Source organism: Anomalospiza imberbis, unplaced genomic scaffold, assembly GCF_031753505.1.
Source record: "Anomalospiza imberbis isolate Cuckoo-Finch-1a 21T00152 unplaced genomic scaffold, ASM3175350v1 scaffold_87, whole genome shotgun sequence".
Taxonomy (NCBI): Eukaryota; Metazoa; Chordata; class Aves; order Passeriformes; family Viduidae; genus Anomalospiza; species Anomalospiza imberbis.
Window position 1 is genome coordinate 302,802 of NW_027100491.1, and position 26,358 is coordinate 329,159.

At 49.2% G+C, this 26,358-nt stretch overlaps 1 protein-coding gene across 1 annotated transcript in view; it reads right to left on the minus strand.

Annotated features, from left to right (window-relative positions):
* Positions 1–10,269: 10,269 nt before the first annotated feature.
* Positions 10,270–26,358, minus strand: part of LOC137467914 (hydrocephalus-inducing protein homolog) — a 71,016-nt gene continuing 54,927 nt past the window's right edge. The window contains exons 41-63 of the mRNA XM_068179332.1: positions 25,875–26,062; positions 25,517–25,699; positions 25,157–25,276; positions 23,068–23,227; positions 22,783–22,955; positions 22,428–22,626; positions 21,642–21,741; positions 21,064–21,163; positions 20,408–20,576; positions 19,896–20,134; positions 19,509–19,581; positions 18,687–18,891; positions 18,082–18,314; positions 17,356–17,507; positions 16,225–16,417; positions 15,526–15,657; positions 14,708–15,095; positions 14,221–14,363; positions 13,658–13,879; positions 12,923–13,083; positions 12,312–12,412; positions 11,370–11,730; positions 10,270–10,572 (exon numbers count right to left, since the gene is read on the minus strand). Of these exons, the coding sequence (XP_068035433.1) occupies positions 10,440–10,572; positions 11,370–11,730; positions 12,312–12,412; positions 12,923–13,083; positions 13,658–13,879; positions 14,221–14,363; positions 14,708–15,095; positions 15,526–15,657; positions 16,225–16,417; positions 17,356–17,507; positions 18,082–18,314; positions 18,687–18,891; positions 19,509–19,581; positions 19,896–20,134; positions 20,408–20,576; positions 21,064–21,163; positions 21,642–21,741; positions 22,428–22,626; positions 22,783–22,955; positions 23,068–23,227; positions 25,157–25,276; positions 25,517–25,699; positions 25,875–26,062 (4,128 nt within the window). The 3' untranslated portion in view covers positions 10,270–10,439. The remainder of the gene's footprint in view (positions 10,573–11,369; positions 11,731–12,311; positions 12,413–12,922; positions 13,084–13,657; positions 13,880–14,220; positions 14,364–14,707; positions 15,096–15,525; positions 15,658–16,224; positions 16,418–17,355; positions 17,508–18,081; positions 18,315–18,686; positions 18,892–19,508; positions 19,582–19,895; positions 20,135–20,407; positions 20,577–21,063; positions 21,164–21,641; positions 21,742–22,427; positions 22,627–22,782; positions 22,956–23,067; positions 23,228–25,156; positions 25,277–25,516; positions 25,700–25,874; positions 26,063–26,358) is intronic.

Sequence of the window (26,358 nt, forward strand, 5' to 3'; positions counted from 1 at the left end):
AGCACGCGTGCTTTCTCATGGGTTGTATCTGCGCGCTGCGGTCACAGGGAAGATGTTCTCCAGCCAGCTCACTCCCCAAAACTGATGTGCAGTCATGAGAGCGGCCGCCCCCGGATCTCTACTGAGACCCGCCCGGGTGGTGGTGCTTACAGGGCCTCGCAGCTTCCTGCAGCAGATGGCTGTGGCGTGGGTGACACAGCAGCAACCCAATACCAGGGACCAAGGCAAAGGAATAGAGAGGGATCACCTGTTTGAGTTCCAAGGAAGGTTTATTTCCCCAGAGGATCCAGGAACAAGCTGACGATAGCTGAGGGCAAACAAACTGCTTTTAAGGAGGGGCGGGGATAAGGGAAGGGCACAACCTTTTACCAGCAGGAAGGCATTAGGGGAAGAATGCAGGGTAAGGGCTATCCAATAGAAGCCAACAAGGGGAAGGAGCAAACCTTGCAATCCAATCTTGCTTCAAGGAAGGGATGAAGGACAGGGAACATTCCAGAAAGGAACTAGGGAGGTACAAGGAGATTGACAGGTGGATTGACAGACACTTGGTGGGAAAATCTTGGGGTAAACAACTCAGGAATGAACCATTACATTAGGGAAGCCAAATGGGGTACATGGAATGAACCATTGCAAACTTTTAACAAGGAATATTTAAAACCTACTACAGAAGAACAAACTGTAAAATATCAGACTACCACAATGGGTCTTCCTTATTTACTTTTTAAAATTCTGATTTTAATCCAGATTTTCCATATCCTTCATCATATTTCTGTATGGTTTTCCCAGGATACATATGAATTTTCCAGAATATGGAAGTATTTTTCTGTAGGTGTAGAAATATTATTGCAGTATATTTAGCCATAAAATGTAACACTTTTTGAAGCACTTTATTTATGGACATTTTAATTTTAAATGTAATCCCTTCTTATTAAGTGAGGTCACCACGTGTCACACGGGGTCAGTGGTTTGAGACAGCGACGACACAAACTCTCAGAGCTCCATGCAACAACATTGAGTTTTATTGTTCGAACTCACTTTATGTAGGGGGTCTGAAACGCCCTGGTCTAAACCACTGATTGGTCTGATTTTCACATAGCCCAGCTCTTTGAGCTGTGAGATGCCTGCAGCTTAGGATGGAACACGATTGTGGGTGAAGTCTCTGTTTAGGTTTGCCTGTATCCTATCCTTATTCACCCAGGGACCAGTTTATGGAACCGGGCTGGTTTCTTATTTATTGCCAAATTAATTGCCAGACTAGCTGTGACACTGTAGTGGTTTTGGCTCGCCAATTTAAGATTTTCCCAATTTTGAGATTTTCCCAGCCAACGCACCAAAGAATGTGGCGAGTTTGGTGCTGGCCAATCACCGATGCACTCACTTCCTGCTGTGAGATAGGATTAGGAGAAAGGCAAAGCAGGCTCAAAACTTTAAAAGGGTATAAAGAAAATGTTGTTATAAGTAACTAGAAGGAAAAAAAAGTAGTAACAATCAAAACAAACCCTTCAGAACACTTCTCCTCCCCCCACAACCTTTTCTTTCCCACTGACAATGTAAAGAAACCATACCTAAGATTTCCAGTCAGTTTACCACCTCTAAAATAGTCTTTCTTCAGTTCACTGAGGGAGAGAAGTCCCTCTTGTTTAGGTTATGGAGACTTCTCCACAACTGGAAAAAACAGTTCTCTCGTGGTTCTCAATGTTGTCACAAATAGCAGCCGCCCAGGGAACCCTGCCATTGTGAAACCCTTCCCATGTCCACAAGCCTTCCCACAGCTTGTCAATGGGCCATGTCGACTTACGGAGTATTGTTTTAAATATGAGCTGTTCAAAGGCAAAAGTTCTCATTGTCTGTTTCTAAAATCATCTTCATCCCTGGGAACAGAGATCTTCTCTGGGAAGCACAGGACTGCCCGCTTTCTCAGTTCAAACTTCTCATGGGATCACAGCTATTTCACCATCTGCTTATCTTAGCATGGAGGCTTTTGCTCAATATCAGTTTGAACACTTTCATCTCCCCATAGTTTTGTTATAGATGGATAATGAGATGATTGGATCTTACAATTAAGGAATAACTATTGTGTGACGAGTAAGAGAAGCTTTATTGATGTATAATTACGTTATTGTAGTTTAGATGTCCTCTGTCCTCCCCATAGTCCCCTTTCCCCCCCCCCCGTATTGTTCCCACCAGACAGCCTGGGTTGTCTAGGACGGGTAGAAAGAAGGTGAGCACATGTGCCCCTTCCACTGGGCAGCTGGGAATGGAAGAGCTTGTTGCTCAGGGGGTGCGGCATGACAACACCTGACCTCCAAGCAAGTTACAAGAAAGCAATCTCCACTGATAAATGGCAAAGAGCTGCCTGAAAGACGTCAGGAGGGGCCAGGCTTGGCTGGTGCAACCCCCAGGGGTATAAAAGACTGAGCATCCCTCTTGAAGATGAACTGACCACGTGGTGTCCACGAGGGCAGTTCCCAGCGCTGCAAATTTTTCCTTATGTAGTCCTTTTGTTGTATTTTTGTTAAAGTTTAATAAACCTTTTACATTTTTCAAAGCGAGCAGTTGTTTCTCACAGTTTCATGTGTTATAAGGAAAAAAGAGTCTTTTCTCCATAGCTTACAAGAGGATTTCAGCTCCAAAGCAAGCCTGTCCTCATCCCTCCCATCTGGGACTTAACTCCTTCGTCACTGACCACGACGTCTTCATGCTGTTCTTGTTCTTCATCTTGTTCTTTTCTCTCAGTCGAGGAAGGATTGAATCACTGAAAGGGTTAACATCCCCCCTGAGTCCTACCTGACCGGCCTCAAAGTTGGTCTTTGGTTTTCTGCACGGGCTGCAGACGTCTCTGGTCTCAGCCGCGCTGGGGGAAGGGGGTCTGATGATCGTCACAACCGCAGCCAGCCTGGCTCTGGCCAGGGCTCCGCAGCCTCCCCCGCCTTCCTGCCCGGCAGCTGCTGGGGCCCGGCCCGGCCAGACTGGCGAGCGGCCCGGGGGAAGGCAGGGAAAGGGGCCCGGCCCACGGCAGGACCGCCCGGCGCAGCGTGGCCGAGACGGAGGGCCGGTGCCGGCCGGGGGCCCGCCACCTCCTCAGCGACCGCAAAGGAAAGAGACAGGTCCCGGCTATTTTGTCTTCAACATGTGTGTTTCACAGAGGAGTGTCCGGCTTCTCAGTGGTTCAACAGACTGGCAGTTACACAAAAAAGCTTTGCATCACTTCCCTGCATTTCCTCCCATTACCAAACCAGGACAGACACCTTCTTCCACAGGAAGGCAAAATCTACTGAAATCATAGTTTGTATCAAAATTCTTTAGGATACATTGCTAGTTCTGTTTATTCACACTAACAAAGACTGTTGTTGTGTAGAAAAGAGGAAGAGCAAAACAGTGTTTGTGGTATTTGATTCAAGTCTGGAAAGACTCCGTCCAAGTCAGAAGCACCTGGAACGTATATATTGAGGAGCCAGAGTGTGGGAATCCTTAAAATTAGAGGGTTTTGGGCACGTTGCAAAAGGCAGGCCTCAGAGACAGCAGAACTGCAATTAGAGCTAAGCAGTAGCCGTAAGATTTGTCAGCAGAAAAATTATATAAGAAGTAGAAAAGTAAGGATAAATAGAACAATGGTCAGTGTATTAACACTTGGCTAGAATAACTCCCTAAGCTACAGAAAAGTATATCTAGCGAGATATTAGGAAGTTCTAAGCTTAATAATGGAGCTCTGTGCATTGTATCTTAAGGCTTACAAACAGGTATTGTATTGGAAATAAGCGAGCATTGTTTTAACCAAAGGTACGTGTGCTCATAGTGGTTGGATGGAACTACTGTCAATATGCTTTTGCTTTGTGTGATTGGTCAAAAAGCTTTTAAAGTAAGTTGTAACATTGAGTTCCGTAACATTGAGTTCCTTGTCTGCTGCCGGGGATGTGAGCTGCTGGCATCTTCCCGTTGTCATAACCATATAATGAGGCTGATGCTGGAAAATAAACAGCTCGAGACGTGTTCCTCAGCAGTCTCATCCTGTTCGTGTTTTGTACACAGTCCCCTGGTTGGCGATACCAGAGTATCATCTGACGTGTGATATTCGTGGTTTGAAACCCACATCATGTCTCCTGACGTAATTGGCTGGAAAACAGGGAAAATTTGATCCTTTTTACACACTGCCTCTGAACTATGTGGCTTTAAGGTTATCTGTACAGAAATTATAATTTAAGAAGTTAATTAAAGCTTTTTGCAATACATTTTCAGAAGTAGTTCTTTCCTTTTTTCATGGAGAGAGGCTATTTCTTTATTTGTAGGGTGGCTTGTTGTCTTAGGGGTTCTTTGTAGGTAATTCTTGTTACTAGCTCTTATGGGAGTTTCATCTTTGCTTATTAGGTGAGGTAATCTTCTTCTTGTATAGTCCACCATTTTAGTAGGAGCAGCAGGGGTAATACCTGATGGTAAGGGGATTTAATTAACAATGGAATTATTGAACAAACAACCACTTTGTAACTGACATTGGAACTTCACATAATGATAGAGTATCTAACAGGTAATTAATATTGAAACTTTATATCGACTCTCTTAACAATGTATTATGTATTCTCTACAATGGGAGTGTAAAAATAGCTGGCTATGCCTTTCAGAACAAAGGGCAGGACTGAGGATGTGCAGGTGCCAAGAGGGTGCACACCAATGGTTCCCCGGGAAGGATCGAGCCCCTCGGAGCCCCCCCGGTACCTGCATGGAGCGGACGGTGAGCAGCAGGTGCAGCCGCCCCCCTCGCACCACAAGCGGCAGCAGCACGGTGGCTCTGGGCAGCGTCAAGCAGGAGAACTTGTCCCTGACATAGAACTCCCTCAAGCGGTGTTGGGCATTCTCCATTACCCCCTGCTTAGGAGTGGGCAGAGCGGAGCACCGGCACCCTCTGACCATACCCCGCTCATCCCCCGTGACCCCTGGGCAGGGACAGGGACAGGGGCCTGGCTCCTCTTCCCGCTCTGCCGCCATCTCTGGCACCGCCAGCGGCTGCGCCCTGCCCGGCCCCCGCCCTGAGCACCGACGTGACTGACTCTGCCAGTCAGTGCTCGATCGTTCCCTTTCCCTTTTCTTTTCCCTTTCCCACACCCGGGTGCGTCCCTGGGCTGGGAGCCAAGGGGCCGCTGGCTTCCTGGCCAACGCGGGGCCCCACTGCCCCAGACATGTGGTGGTTCCATTGATTCCATCCAGTCCTGCCTGAACTCCAGGACCAGAGGAGCTTGCGGTGGGAGAAGGACCGTGAAAGTGCTGCATTCATGCCCAGTCACAGAATCATAGAACATGGAAGGGACCTTAAAGATCACCTTTTTCCTCCTCCATGGTGCTAGAACTGCACTAACTTTTAGATACAATTCAATGGGAACAAATTGATGAAGCAACACAAAACTCTTTTATTAGTAACGATTCTGCTGAGCCAGCTGTTGGCCTCCCTTCCCCAAGAGACGAACACACACCCCCTCTGAGAAAATGGTTTCTTTTTATATCCTTTCCTGGCTGGGGTGGTCCCTGTCCCCTTTCCCATTGGATGGGTACGCGGGAACTTCCATTCTCTCCCAACTGCCAAATTTTCACAGAATCACAGAATGAATTATGTTGGAAAAGATCTTTAAGATCATCTAGTACAACCTATGACCTAACACCTTCTCACCAACTAAACCATGGCACTGAGTGCCATGTCCAGTCTTTTTTTAAACATGTCCAGGGTTGGCAACTCCATCACCTCCCTGGGCAGGCAATTCCAGCATGCAGTCACTCTTTCAGTTTTTTTTCTAATGTCTAACCTAAACTTCCCCTGGCACAGCTTAAGACTGTGTCCTCTTGTTCTGTCAGTTGTTGCCTGGGAGCAGAGACCGACCCCCACCTGACTACAACCACCTTTCAGGGAGTTGTAGAGAGTGATGAGGTCACTCTGAGTCTCCTTTTCTCCAGGCTGAACAACCCCAGCTCCCTCAGTCGTTCCTCACAGGACTCGTGTTCCAAGCCCCTCACGAGCCTTGTTGTCTCCTCTGGATGCGCTCAAGAGTCTCAACGTTCTTCCCAAACTGAGGGGCCAGAATTGGACACAGCACCCAAGGTGTGGCCTCACCAGTGCCAAGCATAACGAAAGAATGACCTCCCTGCTGCTGCTGGCCACACTATTCCTGATCCAGGCCAGGAGCCATTGGCCTTCTTGGCCACCAGGGCACACTGCTGGCTCATGTTCAGCTGGCTGTCGGCCAGTATCCCCTGGTGCCTTTCTGCCTGGGCACTGTCCAGCCACTCTGTCCCCAGTCAACGTGCAAGCCAATGTGAAGGACTCGGCACTTGGACTTGATAAACTCCATCTCAGCCCATCTATCCAGCCTGTTCAGGTCCCTCTGCAGAGCCCTCCTATCCTTCAGCAGATTGACATATGCTCCCACCTTGGTGTCATCTGCAAATTTATGGTCCCCTCCTGTGGCAGCCACTCTCTGGCCACAGAGAGCACCACTTACCCAGGCATTGTCCTGGGGAAGGCTGTGAGAAGAACAGAGAAAAGAATGAGAAACAATTCTTATCTTCACTTGCTGCACCTGTTGTTGTGAACATGTGGAATATGTTATGGAGATTTTTTTACCAAAGGGCGATTTCATAATTGGCCAATGGTGATGGTGTTTGGAATCAAGGACCAATGAGGTCAAACTGTATCGGACTGTCTGTAAGGGCTATGGGTTTCTTAATAAGTATAGTATAATAAAGCAATTGATCAGCCTTCTGGAATCATGAAATCAATGCTCATTATTACCCGGCCAGGGACACTGTGCTACGACACCCTCCCATCTCCTACTTCTTTTTTAGTCACTTCTTCAACTCTGCCCCTCTCTCAGCTCATGGCAACACTCAGCAAATCAACCAGAAAAAATCCAAACAATCCAAACAACAACACATAGGACCAACAACTTTAATTCTTTAACCTAATAACCTTTTGGCTTCAGCAAAATATCACCTCATTTCTCACAATCCACCCTTTCCTTTTATTATCCTTTCTAGCTGAAGCACTTGATTTAATTATCCTGTCTGGTCAGCACAAACTGACTCCTTTTGTGAAGTAGTTATAAAGAAGATTAATCAGTCTTTATCAGGTCGGTGTTAAATTCAGTCTATTTAAAAGTTCCTGATTTGTCAGTTTACGTTGCTGTCCATAGTTCTCCTCCAACTCAAGTAAAATAAGTTGTAGATACACTTGTGTGCAGTGCCTCCCATCAGCAGTTCCATCCCTGCTTGCTCGGACGATGCAGACCTCAGAGTGTAACTGCAGCATCAAAGATTACCTTCTGTGTTACCCATACCTGCTTCCTGTTCTTCTAGATCTGTGCACTAGAACAGCACACTGCAGGATGTAGAGGTGAAGCACAGAAGCTGTGATCCTCCATCCAGCAATTTCCAGTGTCTTAGAACATAATTTCCTATTCCTCTTTTATCAAGGTCTGGTTTGATTTATATTCTTACTGCTTAACACCTGAGGTATTGCAGCCCACACTGGAGCAAAAGTCTCTCTGGTGGCAAATACAGAGGTCAGTCCAGTCGTGCCCATGACTGTCTACTATTAAATAATCTTTTGAGTATTAACTTTAAAGGGTCACTTCCTTGTACCACTGTCCAAGTTTGGGGAGGAGCTTCCACTGGTCCTTTGACTTGAGAGGCGTGAGACTGACCACTCCTTTTCTGCAGTCCTGGTAACTGTTTCAGTTGTTAAAAGTACCTGAAAGGGACCTTCCCATGCTGCTGTTAAGGTATCATCTTTCCAGGATTTTATTAGAACCAAATCTCCTGGTTTTACCTGGTGTATAGGAAGGTCTAGAGGTGATGTTTGGGGTAACAACTCTTTTATTCTAAGATCCATGAGAGAAAGTCTAATTGCCTGCAAATAATTTCTGAGATTAGTTTCAACCATAAGAATTTCTGAGAATAGTTTCAGCCATAGGCTGTCGGTGCTGGGATGCTGTAAGAGACAGTCCGAAGTTCCCCTCATTTTTGCCTCACGTTTGCTGCAATGGCAGAGACTGAGATCCTGGAGACCTCGACTGGAATTCTGGCTTGGATGAGGTGGTTGGCAGGTGTGTTTGCTGTGCCACCATGGAACACTGCTTCGAGCAGGGCCTGGCAAGGACCTGGCAAGGAGCAGCTTGTTCTACATGCTTACACCTGCTACATGATACCTGCTCAACCCACGAATTTTCCCACCTCTTGGCCAAATGAACTTTCTGGGGTAACTCTGGTGATCTCCCATGGAAGACCCCTCATGTGCCTCATGACCACTGTGATGGACAGAGATTGAAGCCCCTCCCAAGGACTGAGACTGAGACCCCGATCACAGGGAGGAGGGCTGGCCTGATCAATGCGAGATGTTTGCCCGGATGTGGTTGTTGGACCAAGAAGACAATAGCTCTCGCTCACTGCTGATAACATGACCTGTTCCCCCTCAACGATTTCAATAGACTTTCATTGTCTTTTGCCGGTCACCCCCCTCGACAGAGGACTATAAAAGACCCCTGAGTTAACCAAGACTTCAGGATTCTCCCTGATTCGACAAGACGGATCTCCATTGTCCGGACCAATGAGGATTTTGTCTGTGTTGGTAGCCATACCCTTTCCCCCTCTTTCTCTCTATCTTTTATCTCCTTTTCTAATCCCTCTATCACATTTGCTGTTGGCCCTTAATAAAGGTGCATTTGTCATGATTAAACTGATGGTCCCCTGCTGTTTGCCTTTTGCACTTTTGGGATCGGTAAACGAACCATCATGACACCCAGCTTGTTCTAGTGGGTGGTGACAGATGCCTGACACGGGAAGAATGATGTCTGAACTCCAATGATTTCAGAAGGCTAATGAAATACTTTATTACACTACATTATACTATAACTATATTACACTAACAAGAACTATCACTAACTACCTAACTCGAAAACCCGTGACTCTCTCCTGAGAGTCCCGACACACATGTGGACCCAATTGGTCAATGAATCCAAAACACCATCACCAGTGTCCAATTAAGCAATGACCTTGGGTAAACAATCTCCATACCACATTCCACATGGGCACAAACACGGGAGCAGTAAATGAGATAAGAATTGTTTTGATGCTCTTTTCTCTCCTTCTCTCACAGCTTCTTGCAGGAGAAATCCTGAGAAAGCTAAGTCTCTCTCTGTTCAGAGGGTATGTGAACACCACAACAGGCAACCCCTCCTCACTTCCCAGATAAGGTAACCCAAGTAGCATTTCATAGGGAGAAACTCCTATGTACTTTCTTGGAACAGTTCTGATCCGTAATAATGCTAATCTGCTTTCAGTCATGGATTTGGCAGTATGGTTCTTCAGGATAGCATTCATTCTCTCCACACATCCAGAGCTTTGAGGGTGCCACAGGGTATGAAATTTCCAATTTATTCTATACAACACATAGAATGTAAATTTTTTGAAGTAAAGTGTGTTCCCTTATCTGAGTCCATTCTTTCAATTGTCCCATATCTGGGAATGATTTGTTCTAATAGCATCTTAGCCACTTTGGAGGTAGTTGCAGTTGAGGTAAGAAAGGCTTCTGCCCAGTGGGTGAGGTGATCAACTGTTCCAAGAAGATATTTCCATCTCTGTATTTTGGGGAACTCAGTTTAATCTATTTGCATATTTTGAAAGGGTCTAAGGACTAGGGCTCTTCCCTCACTAGGGTATTTTCTCATCACTTTCTTATTTATCTTTTAGAAACTCAAACATTGTTCAGTCACTATTTGGCTGCTGTGTAGACTCCCTCACAGCAGTAAATTCTTCAGAATTGATCACACAGTGCTTGAGCTCTCCAGTGTACTCCTTGGTGTAGCTTAATTAAAATTTCTCTAGCAATTGCTTTATTCATTATTTGCCTCCCTTCCCTGCCTGGCTGTGACCAGAACTACACTGAAGGGGAAGGGCCTGCAGCTGAGGGAAGGCTGTGGTCGGGTAACTGGTTCTGTTTGTTGTTGCTGCCAGTGTTGTTGTTTGTTTGCCTTGTTGTACATAGTGGCAAAGAACTGTTACTCCTTTTCCCATATCTTTGCCTGAAAGCCCCTTAATTTTGAAGTTACAGTAATTTGGAGGGAAGGGGGTGACATTCTCCATTCCAGAGAGGTCCTGCAAACACCTGTCTTTCAAACCAAGACAAGCTGACACGTAGGGATTTATTAATGATTGTTTATCAACAATTAACAAATAATTGACAATTATTAATTAACTGTCAATTAACTATCAATCTAATGAACAAGTAGGTAATTAATGTAGGTAATTAAAAGATGAGCTAGAGGTGTTCACTGGAGCTTGGCAGGGTAGCTGCAGAGGTCTCTGGTGTAGGGTGGGAGACCATCAGCAGCAGAAGGTACGATGTTGCCAGCTCCTGCCAGATGCTCCAGCTGACACAAATGCTCTCTCTCGGGTGTTGGTTTTCAGAGCACCTCCTTCTTGGGTCCCTGGCCTTTCCCTGTCTGCTGTAATGGTTCACGAAGACTCTTCTGCTCCAAGGCTCTGCCTTTCAAAATCACCTGCCCCATCTTCTGAGCCGGATTCAGGTTAGGAATCCTAGGAAGAAAGGAACTGGTATTAACCAGACGAACATTCCCAGCCAGCTGCTTTTTTCTCTCCTTGCAGAGCACGCAGTGTTGCATCCTCCCTCTGTGCAAGCAGCAAGCAGCAAATTAAATAACTGCACTCGCTGCACAGAGGCTGCAGAGGTACAAGGACAGGAACATGACCAGTTAAGTGCCTGGGGACCAACGACAGCACACGGGGTTCCATGTAGAGAAGCAGGCCTTGCTTGTTCCAAAAGGAAGCAGAGCTAGGGACTGGCTGGTCCCCAGACCTCTCGTTCCAGATTTTGCAACCCTCCAGGAGACTGATGCTTCATACAGTGTCTTTTCCCAGTGTCTCCCTACCAAGGCCAGGTGATGATCTTTCTGTGCTCCTGTGGGTGTTTCTGCCGTCTCTGGGGCTGCCTGTCTGCAGGCCCACCTCCCCATCCCAGTCAGAAGGACTGATGGGAGGGTGTTAGGGGATGAAGCAGGCTGTGCTTGGTGATGCCCAGCAATAGGATGAGAGGCAATGGGCAGAACCTGAACAGGAAATGCCACCTGAACCTGAGGAAGAACTTTCCTGTGTAGGTGACAGCTTGCCCAGAGAGGGTGTGGAGTGTCCCTCACTGAAATTATTCCAGAGCCCTCTGGACACAACCCTGTGCCATGTGCTCTGGGATGACCCCGCTTGAGCAGGGAAGTAGGGCCAGATGACCTACTGTGGTCCCTTCCACCCAGTCCCACCCTGTGATCACCCAGTGATACCCATCAGAAGCATGAGTTGGCAAGTGTGTAGACATTTCCCACCTGCACAGTATGGTGGTCTGAAACATCCCCGCGCACTTTGGGGAGAACTGCACGTGAAAGGTCTGCTTCTGGCCAGGAGCAAGGATGCCGTGGTAGGGGTTGATGGAGAATAGTGGCAGGTCATGGATGACATCTGCGAAGATTTCCAGGGAGGAACCGACATGCTTTGAATAGAATAGGTTCTTGGAACAGTCCTGCTGCTCAGGCTGCTGCAGCTGCTGCTTGGAATCCTGCTGCTGCTTGGCAAGCTGCTGCAGCTGCCGCAGCTCAGAAGGATGAGTTTCAAAAGGATGCTTCTTCTGCCACCCAAAACGATGCAGCAGCTTTATGCAACGCCTTACAGCAGCAGAGAGGAACTGACCTGCAGAGAGGAAGAGGACACCTTTCAATGACAAAATCCTGTGTTCCCAGCAACTCTGCCTCCTGTGCAGGTAGGTGGAAGAGAGCTAGGATGCACTTGGAGCATCCCTGGCCAAGTACTTTTAGCAGGAAATAGAGCGTCTGGGAGCAGAGTCTCTGCCTGCAGCACACACTCCTGCATCAAAGCACAGGAGAGTTGGTTTTAGACAGTGACTTTGCATTTGCCCTGGAGTGGGGAACTGCACACAGACAGTGGCTACAGGTCAGCTCACTTGTTACACCATTGTTTTTCCCAGTCTCAGACTTCTCAAAGGGATGACATGACGTCCCCCTTCCCAGTCCTGACCCAGCACATGGCTCTCCCCAGAGCCTGGCTCAGTCCTTTGCAGAGCAGAAGTGGCAGAGCAAGAACAGAAGGGGCTGAAAGGCAGATGGGGACAAGGAGAAAACTCTCCAGCTGCAGCTGGGAAGATGCTGATGAAAGTGGATGTGTGGACAAGGATGAAAAAGCAATTCATATTTTGGAGTGAAGTGGCAGAGTCTTCTCCCCAGGCCCTCAGCTACCAAGTGAAATGCCCTTACTTGTCAGAGCCGTTGAGGATGACTCCTTCACTGCTTCACTGTCTGCAGCTTTCTCCCAGGAGTATTCCAGGGCTACCTTCCCCGTGTTGCATAGTCTGAAACTGAAAAGCAAGAAGGAGGAATAACAAAAAATATCCAATAAATATAAACAAATAGTACAGTAACATTGTCTGATGGACTCCTGGTACCACTTTCTGCTGAGGAGCATCTTCTTCCCCAGGCAACTCTGCCATGCTCAGACTGCTGTCCTGGGTGGCCCAAGAAAGTATTTCAAAGTCCGGCAGTTTAAGAGGAAGGGGCCAACATGGTGCCCAGGACATCAAAGCTAAGGGGCTTACTCTGGACTTTAGGTCTTGGTTTGACTGCAGACACATTCTTGAGCAGATGAGGACAGGTGACATGCAGTGAAAGCAAACCCATGGCTGTTCTCAGCAGAAAGGTATGGCAGCATTGAGCCTCTCCTGCCCACCATCTCCCGCTTGGCTTTGCGTGCACGTAAAAGGGCCTGTGTCGCTTTGGGCTGGGGGAGAGTTCTGGGAAGCAGGCACTGGGCCAGCCCTGGGCAAAGCCAGCTCCCGCTCGCAGGGCCCTGCTTGGCCTCCAGCACTCACATGGCTGTCCTTGTCTGGAAGGGCGAGGTATCACCGAACTGAACCATGGTCGTGTTCAGCTCGAACTGGGCGTAGGTAACAACGGCACTGAGGTACACCTCGACCTCCTGGCTGCTCTCCTCCATCACAGTGTGAGCCGGTTCTGGGGCTATCTTGACCACCTGCAAACAGAGAAGGGAGGAATCACTGAGCAGAGCCCAGAAGGTCAGGCTGAGAAGGGAATCTTCTGGCCTCCAAGATCAGCCTCATAGAGGGACTAGAAAGGACCATTCACTTTTACTTCCCTGGAAAGATGACAAAATTGGGACTGCTCTGCTACAGTAGTTGTTTCTACCCACTGATCAAAGCAGAAAAGAAGAGACAGAGTGCAGCAGACTTAACTCCTTGTTGGTGAAAAGGCACCAAATGAGGTGAAGAGATTCCTAACACCATAAAATGGGATAAAATAATAAAACATTGCCCCCCATTCAACATGGGCTGCAACACTTGTGCTTGTGGCACAGACTGATGGTTTGTGCGTGGCTAAAGGTCTCTTGTCAAAAGGCTTCCCCCTCTCTTGTGTGAGTGTATCTGGTCACTGTGCATCCACCTCTCCCCTGGAATGCACTGCTGGTGAACCTCACAGCTGTCCAGTGTCCACAGGAAGCAGGAGCTGCTCAGCCAGCAGTGATGGTGTTCTGGTGGTTCTTTTTGTAAAAGCTGGATTGGCTTTTTTTTTGCCATTTTGCTTCTTACCTTCTCTTTTTTAGGCCACCTGGCTGCCGGGTCTTTCCTGGTGGTATCCTTCCACGTGACAATGCACATTTGGTCATCCCAGTCAGGAACCTTCTTTCGTGGCAGCTCAAAGTTGATCCTGGTCACTTTACATTTCACAAGGTGCCCCCTGAAGGTGGCTGAGTCATCTGATTTCAAGATCACTGTGATGTTCTTGGCACAGCCAGGATGGAGGTGTCCCACCTAGGGAGAATCAGGGAGTCAAGACCAAACTGGAAGCGCTGCCAAGGCCAAGACTGTCAGCAAAAGGGATTGATGTGGTGAGCAGCTGTGCCAGGAATCTGCACCTCAGAGTGGATTTATGTGAAGTTTGATAGACAGAAGTATGAACAGAAGGTGCCACCTCCCATAACATGAAGCCTTTTCTGCAAGGCTGGCAACCTTGGCCCAGCCAAGCCAGGGGCTGCATTTCCTACGTGGCACTGCAACGGGCTATCACTGGTATGTGAGGGTTCCCTGTCAGCTCCCGGGAACACCAGGGCAGGGCTTGAGACACGGGAAAAGGCAGAGCAGTCCACGCTCACCTTGGGGGAGAACTGGAATGGGGCGTCTGCCTCCCACTCAAAGCGCATGACCTTTGTACGGGTGTGGTTGGTGATGGTGAAGGTCCTGCGGCAGGGCTTCCCGATATGACAGTGCCCAAACTGGATGTGATTCACTCTGACAGCTGTTAAGGAGGAGAGCAAGAGATCTCAGCATTCAGGGAGCTCCACCTGCTCCCCTCACGTGCACAGACACCTACATGTTCAAAGCTTCCTTGCTCCAAGCCTTCCTCCCTCTGGAGGGAGTTCCCCAGGCAGTTCCCCATCCCACCACTTCCAGGAAAACACCCTGACACATCCCTAAGCCAGTGACATGCAGCACAGCACACACTGCTCTGCATGCATGGCTGCCACCCCCACAGGCCACCAAGTCCCGTGGGTGACAGCCCAGGCCTGGCTAGAGGGAGGACACACATGATCAGACATTTTCCTCTTCCTTGCTACACCTTGGCAGCCTCTCCTCTCTTACCGTCAATGATGTCTTTCTTCAGACTGCTCTTAGCATTCCTCTCCTGGGTGTCTTCCTCTAATCCACTGAGGGTGAATTCATCCTTGTGGCCTTCACCAACCAGCTCTATTAGGGTCATGCAGATGTCCCCCACTAACAGACAAATCTTCCCTTCCAGACGTTGAGCCAGGGTGGGTTTGAAAATGACATCAAACTTTGTTGATTGCCCGTGACGCAGAAAGAAGAAAGACTTCTTTGTGGGCTTGCTCTCTGCACAGCAATGGAAATCAGAGTTAAGTGATACAGCTGCACAGAGGAAATATTTCCATAGGATAGATGAGGAATAAGAGGTTGAAACCCGCTGCCTTCTAAGCACAGGTTCTACCCCCAGTGGCTCCAGACCTTCTTCCTATGTTCACAAGACTGCCACCTCCAGACACAGCACCACTTAAGCAGCTTAACCTCAGGCTGATGCCCAGCCCTCATTCCATCTGCTTCCAGCCAGCTCCAGCCATATGCAAAGCTGAGCCAAAGAGTGCTTTTGGTTTCTGCTGGCTGGCTGTGTGCTTAAGGGCTGTGTCTGTTCAGGCTGGTACCTTCCCACATGCAGCAAATACCTCAGAGGGTCCACTGAGGTAGTGACAGTCGCCCACAACTCAACCCACCATGTCTAGAAGAACAGAACTTCCTACAGCTTGCTCGGAGGAGACCCTGCAAAAAGTCCCCAAGAAAAGCTTGGGAGACAGAGAGCCCAAGAAAAGAAACTGTGCCTAACATCTGGCTGCTGCTCAGAGAAGCCAAGAGCAGGGCCCACATTTTCCCTCTGTGCATGATCACACTTCATGGTTAATGAATTTACCGTTTCCAATGGAGTCCTCCTCTTCCACATCTCCAGTGTGGAATATCCTCTGTGTGGAGGTCCTGCCTTTCAAGAAGAACGCTCCATGCTCATCCTCCAGGTGTAACATAAACTGAGAAAAGGGAACCCAGAGCACAACGATACTGGTGAGTACAGGATGGCACAGGAACTGACACCGCAGTGCTGCTGGTCCCACATGGGAACCCAGCACCTCTTCCACTACAAGCAGCACTTAGCACAGAAGTTAAATCAAACCAGCCTGGAAAAAAGGGTGTTCAGAGGCATCTGGATAGAACTGATACACAAGCAAACAGGACAGAAAGTAATGAGCAGAATGTAACCACATGAACGAAACCACATCTAAGTCTACTTAAAATGTAGGAAACGGGGATCAAATACAATCTAGTGGAACTGGGAAATCACACATGTCCATGAGAACAGAAGGAGACCTGAGAGACGGGGGAAAATACTCCACCACCTTTCTTGTGTTCAACTTAAAGAAGAAAGACTGGATGGAAAATTTCCAAGAACTCCCTTCTTGGAGAACAGATGTCAGTTACTCGCTTAAAAAGAATTTCTGACACCTCTTCCCAGCTCTGTCATGTTTTTTGGGACCCTTCCCCTGTGCCACAAGCACTTGTTCCCAAACCAGACCATTCCTTGAGCAGGTCCTCCTCACCTTGACAGGTATGATGCCATTGTTACGGACGACCAGGGGCAGCGTCTCTGAATCCCCCAGCCGGAGCCTCTTGAAGCGCAGCACGGCGTTTCCCCTCTTGCTGCGAGCACTCGGGCACACGACTGTCAGCTGCGGCTCGTGCCCCTTCCCGCTGATGGTGAAGGTCAGGATTTTGGGTTTAATTTCCGCAGAGCTGCAGGAGAGGCACAGAAACAATCTCAGCTGGCACTAACCCATTTCTCACTGGGCAAGTGAAGCAGCAAGGGCCACCCACAGTGTTTTCCCTGCCTGGTGCTCCTGTACCCCACAACACAGCCCCCCCACCAGCCTCTTCCCAATCCGCTCAGGGCCATTCACAAGAGGAATCTGCTCCAAAGAGCCAGAGCCTTCCACAATAACCGTTAAAAATAATTTCACTTAATTGAATCATGCAGTACAGCAGGTAAATAGTGAGGCACCAGATGAGATATGGCAAATCTCTTGGCTGCAGCCAGGAGAGACTTATGCAACAAGCAAAAGTACAGCATGAAACCAGTACAAAAGCAAGAAGGCAAAAATAAATCATCGTCACCATCAGTAAAGATCATTTCCAAGAACAGTAAAAAAGCAATTGCTTATTAGCAATTAGACTTCTCTTGTTCCAATTCAGCCACTAAAGTGTTGATGAAGGGCAAGTCAAAGCCCCAGTACACAGGTCCCAGGGCAGAGGAACTAGGCTCCTCTTTCATACCAGCTCCAATCACTGACATAAAACAGCTCAATGAATGCCAGGGAATCACAAAGGATCACTTAATTTTACAGAAACAAAGAGGAAAATGTGCCTGCTGACTTGCTGGCACAGAAACTGCTTCATCTAAGCCTTTGTCCTTGGAAACGCCCAGCTCAGCTGCAGCACATCTCAGTAACTTCCAACTGGCTACCTAGTATTTCCCTGTCTTCATAGTTTCTCATACAGAATAAACCATCAGCCTCATTTTTCTGCTCTATCTAAGAGTTACTCCCAGATCATCTCATGCCAAGTACTCTGCCTAAGGCTACTGAAAGCATTAGAGCTAACAAGAGGTCTGTGCCTTCCCAGTGGAGAGGCAGCTATCAGTGAGGCCTCCCCCATTATTTCACAGGGTCAGTTACCCATTTGGGATGTCAAGGGAAGCATTGAAAGTGCAGTTGTAGTTCTGCTCGTCTGGTGGGGTGAAGGTCACCCTCGCAACAGCACAGGATGAGCCAGGAACGGACGCCTTGACTGGATCCAACTTGAAAATGTTGTTGATAGGGCTCTTTTCCTTGGGGGAACCCAGAGAGCAGTGTTAGGAGAAAACACCTTTCAACATGACACAGTTTTATACATAAATGCATTACTGAGAACAGCCCCAGACACTGTGTCTTCCTTCCTGCTTCCCTGGGCAGGCTCTCTCCCTCCCAGGAGATGCTAAAGCATTGTGTGTTTTGAGTGTTGGCAGCTGCCCTAGCCTATATGGGAGGTGGGCACTGCATGGAAGACCCTGCAATAACCTAGAACTGGCCTTCAAGGAGAAGGAAAAGCCAGGGAGCCTGAGGAAATGCTCTGCTTTGAGCCCTGACATGTCAATTCATAACAGCCCCTCTCCGAGTGTGCTTCCAAGAGAGGTTCTGAAGGATTCACTTCTCCCACCGAAGACCCAGAGGTGTGAGCCAAAACCTTGCCCGAGACATGCAGAATTCCACACAACTGTTCCCTGGCTCTGCTGCTCTCTCCTGCAGTTCGACCTGCACTGAGCTAGCCTAGTCTGGGCCACAGGAAGCAATGCATCTGGAGAACAAAGCAGGCTCTCACACAGCCTTTAGAGGGCAACCATCACCTTGGCCTCCTGTTCTTACCTCTCCAGGCAGGGGTTTGATGGAGAAGACCACGTCACATGGCAGATGGCTTGCATTGTAGATCCTGAAATGAGCTTCAGCCTCTTGCCCAACCAGAACCTTGTTGAAGATGAATCTGTTCTCATCTCTGACGAACAGGCCGGTGCCTTTCACCGACTGCAGCTTGTGGCTGAGGTCGGTGCTGCTGCAGATCAGGTACTCCTTGAAGATTAACGTGACATCTTCAACAAGTGCTGTGGACAGACCAGAGGGATGAGCATGGAGAAGCCTCCCTGATGAATTTGTCTGGACCCTGCTGGCCTCTCAGAAGGCTTGATAAGCCCTTTCTGCCTGGGTGACTGCTAAACCCAGCCTTGGGTGGGGGAGCTGGCTGTGAGGATGGAGCTCAGTCAACCTCAGCCTTAGAGAGCATTGCTTTCCTTTTATCCTTCCATGCATCCCTCTCAGCCTGGGAGGGATGAGTCCACTGGTGGACCTGAAGAGGGCTGGAACCTCTGAGGATTTTAAGGTGGGACACCAGGGCTAGCATGCCTCTCTATCCAAGCAGCAAGTTTAGGTGCTGATCAGCAGCAGGTGTGACCAAGGGAACTGTGGGCAGTAGGTACCTGGGAGGCAGGACTCGGCAATCAGGGTAAAGGGAATGCCGAGGGGATTGTCCTTGGGGTCTCTGCCCGTGATGTCAATGTAGAGCTGCTCCTCACATGTCCCCTCCTGCCCTGCGAGGCATTCCACTTTGATCATCTGCTGGCCCCACGGACCAATGGAGCCGGAGCAGGGGGAAACCGTGAACATGCCAAGATTGAGGTGACCCTGCAGAAGAAGTTCCAGGAGAGGCTGATGGCTAATAGCTGTGCCTTGAGCACCCCAGCAAGGAGTATGTCCTGCCTTGGCCTCCAGCTGGGCCCAAGCACCCCGTCCCAGGGCAGGGAAGGATGACTCCACGGCCCAAAGGCAGCCCCAGGCTGAGAGCCACAAGCCAAGAGGAGCTGCAAGCCTGTCCCAAGTGGCAGAGAGAAAGGAGTTTGAGTGTAAAGAATGAAGGTGGTAGCTGTGATCCTTCAGCCTCCAGAGGTATTACAGGAGAACAGAAATAGCTGTGAGAAATGATAGGAAAGAGGTAGGGGACCGGGAAAAAGAAAAAGCAATGTTGTCTGAACTCTGTGGACTGGGAGTTCAGTGGGGAATGTTTTTGCTTCTGAGGTGTTCACAGACCTATGCTGGCTCGCAGCTACCAAGCACAGGACCTCTGTTGACCCTACAGCTCCAGGTCAGAGCCAGGGTACAGGACTCTCAGTGGGACGGAACAGATACTGGACTCCATCCTGCAGACCACGTCCCACCCTGTGGCAATGAGCCCCCAGCCTGGGCACAGCAGCATCTTCTCACATCCCCTGCAGCAGCCCTGCTGGGGAGCAGGAGTCACTCACCTGTGTTGAAGAGCTCGATTTCCTTCCTGTTGAGAGTTTTGTAGCCAATGGAGCAGATTCCCCTTGCTTTGAACTGAGGGGAGAAAGCAAAGATATCTGTCACGCTGAGCTCCCCTGCCTTTCTCTGAGGCCAAAGCTGGCCTTCCTCCTCACAGAGGAAAGCCTTCCTGCTCCTGATGGCTCCCAGAGAGCAGCCTGCAGCTCCCATTGCTGGACAGAGCAGCTTTATCACCAGCTTTGCACTACACATGGGGATGCCGAGACATTTTTTTGCTCCCTTTCCCCAAGCCAGGGATGCCAATGGATGATAGCTTTGGCTGCCTGCCATATACCAGCTGTGGGGTGGTGCCTCCTCAGACAGGAAGGGTGGTGCAGGGCTTCTCCTACCTTTTGCTTTCCAAGGCAAATGCATCCTCGGGTGCTTGGCGGATGTGGAATTTGAAGTTGACCATGCCTTTGTTCTTCAGCACAAGAGTCCGGGTCTTCTTGGTGCCCTTGATCATGCTACCAAAGTCGGTGGGTGAGGCAGGCTCAATGCTGTACTTGCTGTACTCAGCTTTTGCTGACACCTTCACTGGGATGTTGGCAACAGCCTGGCCTCCTTCACCTGAGCTGGCATCTATCACCTGTGTCCACAGGAAGGGTGGTAAACAAAGCAAAGAGGCCAGCCTCTACCCCAGCCCCCAGCCTCCATCTGTTTACCCCTCCCTGTTTAAGGACCTCCTCCAGAGTCAGATTCTCAGCTGCACTTAGGAAGCCTCCCAAATGGTTTTGAAAGCCTTTGTTTGTGTACGTAGGAGAGAGGATTCTCCAGTTAAAGCTCTCCTTCCGTTAGACACCTATCCTGTATATGCTCCCAGAACACCGTGTGATAACGCAGCCTGGCCCAGGCAGCTCACCTGGCAGTACAGGATGGGCTTGTTCTTGAGGAGGATTTCACTTGTGGGGTGGAAGAGCATCTCAATATTCACATCAGGCTGGGAGGCAGTCAGCATGCCTGACTGAGGCTCAACAGTGAAGTAGGATGCCACGTTTTGCATCCTGGGACCTGCACCCTTCAGCATGAAACTGGGGAGAAAGGGAAGGAATGGAGATCTCTGCAGTTAAAAGTATAGGTGCCACCAGCACAGCCAGGACTTTGCATAGGACCAGAAAAAAAGAAAAGGGAGAGTCCATCTCTGCTCAGGGAATCCTGGATCTTGACAGAGAGTGCAGACAATCACGAGGTTACTGCAAGAAACCTTGAGACCCAAATTTTTCATTCACTCCTTTACAGAGTCTCAGAAAGAGAAAGGAGGTGACCATCAAAGAAAGGCAATGAATCTCAGCATTTCAGTGGCTGAAATTTCTGGGGCTCTCCTTTGGGCTCCAGCTGAGCTGTGAAAAACTGCTGGTTTGGGGCTAGATTCTCTGGTAGAATAATTGAGATTAGAGAGCCCAGGTTTTGTATTTACCATGAGGTAGCCAGCATGGAAACAGGTTCTAGCCATTGACAGAGGGAGAACACAGGCCTGGGAACCTGAGGAAATGCTCACTACCAGGCAGCTGGACTCACCTGTACTCAATGTTGTATACCCCTTTGTTCTTCAGACTCAGGACCTTCTTCACATTATCCAGGACATGAATGGTTCCAAATTCCAAGCTTCCATCTGGACCTGCAGAAAACCCACAGACCAAGGTCAAACACAGTTTTTGTGGCATTTGTGAGCTGCTGCAGAATACACCAGGTCACAAGCTACATGGAGGTCTCGGCACAAAACCCTTTTCAGCAAGTTTCCATTCTTGGAAGTGTTTTCCAGCTACTTGTCTGCCCTTTCTCTTCCCACTCAAAATATCTGCAGGCTCAGCAGCTAATGAGCTCGGCTCCCATTTCCTCACTTCCAAGCATAAATCCAATTACTTTATACGCTGTGCTGAGCCTGTGGGGGTTGCCAACTGCCTGTTCACGTCACTGTTGTTTCAAAGCCCCCAAATCCAATCTGCACATGGAGCTGCACACTTCAAAGTTCAGAGGGGAGAGACTTAAGGCTGTCAGTGCACTGACATCCCATCCCATCCCAAGTGCTTTGGTTGCCCACCTCCCAAGGTAATGCAGTGCACCTGGACTGCTTTGTTTGGGAAGTATCCACTGACCTTCAGGCATATCGAGGCTCAGAGAAATGTCATAGACCTCTGCAGAGATTTCGATGTTTTCAGTTTGAACAATCCCCAGGATGTTTTCTGTATCTGAAACCTGAGGCAGCAAGAAACAAAGACTGGTCAGATTATTCTTTTGGTAGACAGCCTGTAAGTCCTTGTCTCTGCTGGCTGCTTCCCCTATGGCCTCCCCGGCTTCACAAGCGTTGGAGGACTCCCAAGCTTTGCTAACCTGTTCATCTCATGGGCTGCCCCAGTGGGATTCTGCTGCAGTAAAAAACCCTATCAACCCAACTCTGCACTCTCACAGCAGGGAATGTTGCTGCTGAAGCATCCTTGAGAGGCACAGGGATGTAAGAACAACCACAAGAAGTGTGAGATGTCTCAGAGCAGGTGGCATTGACAACCCTCTCCAATCACCTAGCACCCTCTCTGAAATGCAGCCCATAAACCATGGGGAACAAAATCCCACAGGGAGAGTTTGTTGCACTGTGCAAGAGCTTCAGACAAAGTCCAGGAGGAATGTAGAGATCACACTGCAGTCTGTACAACCACACAACAACCTTCAACCATTCACAGGGACAAGGTGGTTGTGGTACAGGCTCAGGATGCAGCGTCTGGTTATCTGGGGGGATGTGGATGCACTGCACGTTTTGGCAAACGCTGTGTAGAGGCAGAAGCACCCTTGTGTCTGTCAGGTGCAGCTCTTCCTGACCCTGTCCCTAGGAGCACACGGCTGCTCACTGTGCCCTGCTCTGCTAGGCAGGGCACAGCCCCTCTCACCTCTAGTCGGAGGCTCTTCTTAATGCTGCCAATCTGCCCGGCCTCGAAATGCACTGTCACTTCAAACTCTGAGCGGGGATCGATGGTGCCGTTATCTTGTGACAAGGAGAAGTCCTCAACAAGGTCATCCAGCCCACTGAGCTGCCAGGCCATGGGCAGCAGGGTGTTGTTTCTCAGGACCAAGGTCCTGCTGTCAGTCCTGCAGAGACAGGAAGGCACTTGGCATCAGCTGCTGGATGCTCACACCAGCCTCGCCACTGAATGCACCTTGGAGCAGCTCCATCCGTGCCCTGGAAACCAGAGTCAAACATTTTCTCTTTGTCACAAGTTTTGGAGTGCTTGTGGGATGACTGACCTGTGCAGAAGCAGCTTGTCAAAAGACAGCTCCAGGGGGCTGACGTCCAGCTTCATGTGCACCCCGCGGCAGCACAGGCTGAAGACCACTGGGTCTGGGTTCTTCCCAATGCTGCAGATGAGTCTGTCTTCCAGGAAGCCAGGGGAAGTGGGGTATGCCCAAATGGTCAGCTCCTGGGCCCAGCCACACAGAAAGAAATCAAAAGAGCTCTGTGTGAGAGGAGGGGGAGCAGCCTCTGGGTACTTCTATGGCCCCAGGCCACTGCTCTGCCTGCCCTTCTCCTACCTGCTTCTCCTTTGGTTTCAGTGCCATGCTGGGAGGGTCCAAAAGGAACGTCTCTGCTTCCCCAGCATTCTCAAAGGAGAACTGGACCTCTGCGTCCACAGGGGAGTTGTTGAGGATGGTTATATTCTCTGAGTTGCTGGGACAGTTCTGGGCCTCGTACCTGTCCACAAAAACGGAAAAGGCTGCAGAGCAGACTGTTGCCTTTGCCACACATCAAGGAGAGCACCGTGTGCACCCGAGGAAGTGGTGCTGCAAGACCCTGCTCTAACAAACAAGTGAGGGAAATGGATCCCAGTCAGGGGCATGGGCGTGTGCTCATTCTTGCCTTACTCTGATGCCTTCCCCTGGACTTGGTGCCTCCAGCCCAGAAGCCTGATGATGCTCAGGCCACTTTGAGAGTTTTTAATACAACATAAATTCAAAGGTGCCTAGAAAAATAACAGCACACCAGGCACATGGGTTCTTTCCCCTTCTTTCTTGGGATGCCTTCCCTGCAGGGTATAAAGAAAGGCTTTTGGAAAAAGAGGTTAGCTAATCTTTTTCATAAAAGTCATGAAACTGCTTTGAACTTCATGGGTTAGCTCAAAGTCTGAGAAAGAAATATAAAGCAACAATTCCCAAAAGGATAGCAAAAAGATAACAAATGACTCTTCTCTCAGGTGTGGAAATGACTTTGGAGTGAAAGGGTAAAAGAGGCAAACAGAAATCCCAGACCATCCATCAATCTGGCTAATGATTGTCTGTTTTTTTAAATTATTTTGATTTCATTTCCTTGGGTTGTCAAAATAGACCTAGCCCTCCAGAGCTCCTATAGAGACAAGAACTTAAATATTATTATAAAAACGAGTGACAGTAAAAGTAGAAATACACAATAGCTTCAATGGCAATATGTTTAGGCAGACTTTATCCAGCAGTGAGGATGCAATGTCATTACAGGAAAATGTAATTCCTGCTGTACGTTCCCTCCAATGTCAGAACCCAGAATGTCCCTTGGACACTCTTGGATGTTCCGGGCCCAGGTCAAAAGCATTTGAGACCCTGGAATGCAGCCACAGACCCCTGTGGCTTTGAACCTGATCCATGGAACAATTTACCAACTTTTAAGGTAGAACAAGAAATCACAAAAGTTTAGATATTATAGTAGAAGTAGTCACAAAGTGAGAGGAAGAAATTTTGAGTGCTGTACAGGGGGATTTTAGGCCTTGTACAGAGGGGTCTGAGTTTTGTACATGGGGGTCAGAAGTTCTAAGATGGAGGAATTTGGGTGTGCCCTGTCCTCTTTCTTTCTCCTTCCTAACCTCCATGTTCTTGGTGATGTTGGCACTCACAGATTGGTTTAGAGTAGAAAGTCACCGTTCAATATAGGTGATGGGCATTGGGGGAAAACTGTAAACATCTAATACGTAATATATGATATAAAAGAGGGCACCAGCCCCCTGGGTGTCGGAGTGTGCCTTTGCCTGACTGCTGAACGGACCGCAGCAGCTCAGGGAGAAATCTTTTAGATAACATACAATAAACTACCTTGAGACCGGACGACTGAAGACTACTGAGCCTTTCTTTGGAAGCTTGGGTTGGAGGAGAGACTTTTCTACCTTTCCGGGCCATCCCAATCAGGGAGTGAGGCCCGACAACAACAGACCCCCGCACCCCAACACCCATTGGCAGGTCAACCATAAAATCTTATTAATAATTACAGATTAATGAAAGGTTTACAAAACCATCTACAGAATAATTGCTAGATCAGGCTACCTGCAGAGCTCAAAGCACTTCAAAAATCACCAAGTTAATTTCCTAAGGGGTGAAGCTGAGATGTGGAGGGGGACAGAAGGTGCCCCTGAATCACCTTTGGACTGGCAGCAGCATGCGGCTCTGGCCACCAAGGCAGCCACCAAGGCACCCACTGGGCAGGGAGAGCAGCTCCTCCAAGGCTCATTTGCCTCTTATCTGTTCAAGTTCACATCTGTGGTCCTTCAAACCCATGTGTCTCCCAGGACTCTGCCCGGGACTGCCCTGGATGGTGCCACCAGGACAGCCTGTCTCTCCAGGCATGTCCAGAAAAGTACAAGGCCCAGCAGGGAGCACATACCATTCTCTTGATTTCCCACACAGCAGTGGTCCAAAGTGGAATTGCTTTGTGCTCTCAACATATTCCTTGAAGATGATTTCATCTTCCTCCATGGTCTCCCTCCACTGTGGAAACACCACCCTGGGCAGAGAAAGTGGGGAAGGAGGAGCTATGAGATGCTCTGAGTAGGAAATGTAGTCAGAAAGCCATAACCCTTCCTGGTGGCTGAGGTACCATCTGCCTTCCCAGCTCCCAGCACAGGAGGAGGTGCTGGGCGACCTCAGGCAGCACGATCTGCCCAGGCCAGAAGCCCCAAGGGGCAGCCCTGGCTGTGGTTCAGGAGCAGCTGTGGTGTGGGAGGCTGCCAGGGGCCAGCCTTACCGTGGGTTCAGGCTGATGCTGGGGTACAGGCCGGTGCCACTGCAGGGCAGCTCGTACTGGCGCTTCGACTGCACGAGCTCAAACCTCAGTGTCTGCTCAAACATCCTTGGCTTTTTGGCAGAGAAGTGGACCTTCAGGTCCACCTCACCGTGGGCAGGCACTATCCACCGGTACCGTTTCAGCCTGGCAATTAAAGAGGAGGCTTCAGACATTGCTGAGGAGCAAACGAAGCAAGGAGGGTGCACTCGCCATCCCATGGAGGCACTGGCACCGGGTCGCTGTGGAGCTGGGGACGATGGACCTTGTTTGGCAAGAGGACCAAAGAAGCAGAGACATCACCTCCTCCTGTGTGGCTCACCTGAGGAATTCTGTGGGGACTGAGGCACTTTCCAGTGTACTTCTGGATATTGCTGCAGAGGAATCCTGGGGACTTTCTGTTCTCTGTGTGGAGATCTGCTTCTCCTTTGCAGAGCTGTCTCTGCTGGCTGCTTTGCCTGTCTTTGGTTGGCCCTCAGCAGAACTGCCCTTCACATCAGAGGCCTTGGCCTAAGGGGAGAGAGAAAAGGGAGGGAGAGGTGAGCCCTGAGACATCCCCATCCTGGAAAGCAAAATGGGGGTTTCTTCACCAATGGAAGAGAGAATAAATAAATAAGTCCACCTGCCCATGGACTTGGTCTTCCTTATTGGTGCTTGTTTTGCCTAGGACACTCCTTCTCACTCACACCCTCTCCTCAAAGGAAGTTCATGGTTGTAAGTGATTTTTTACCTCTTGTCTTACAGAACTGCTCTGTCTCCAGCAGAGCTGCCTCTTTTGTCCCATCCCTGACAGAAAGGAGACCTGC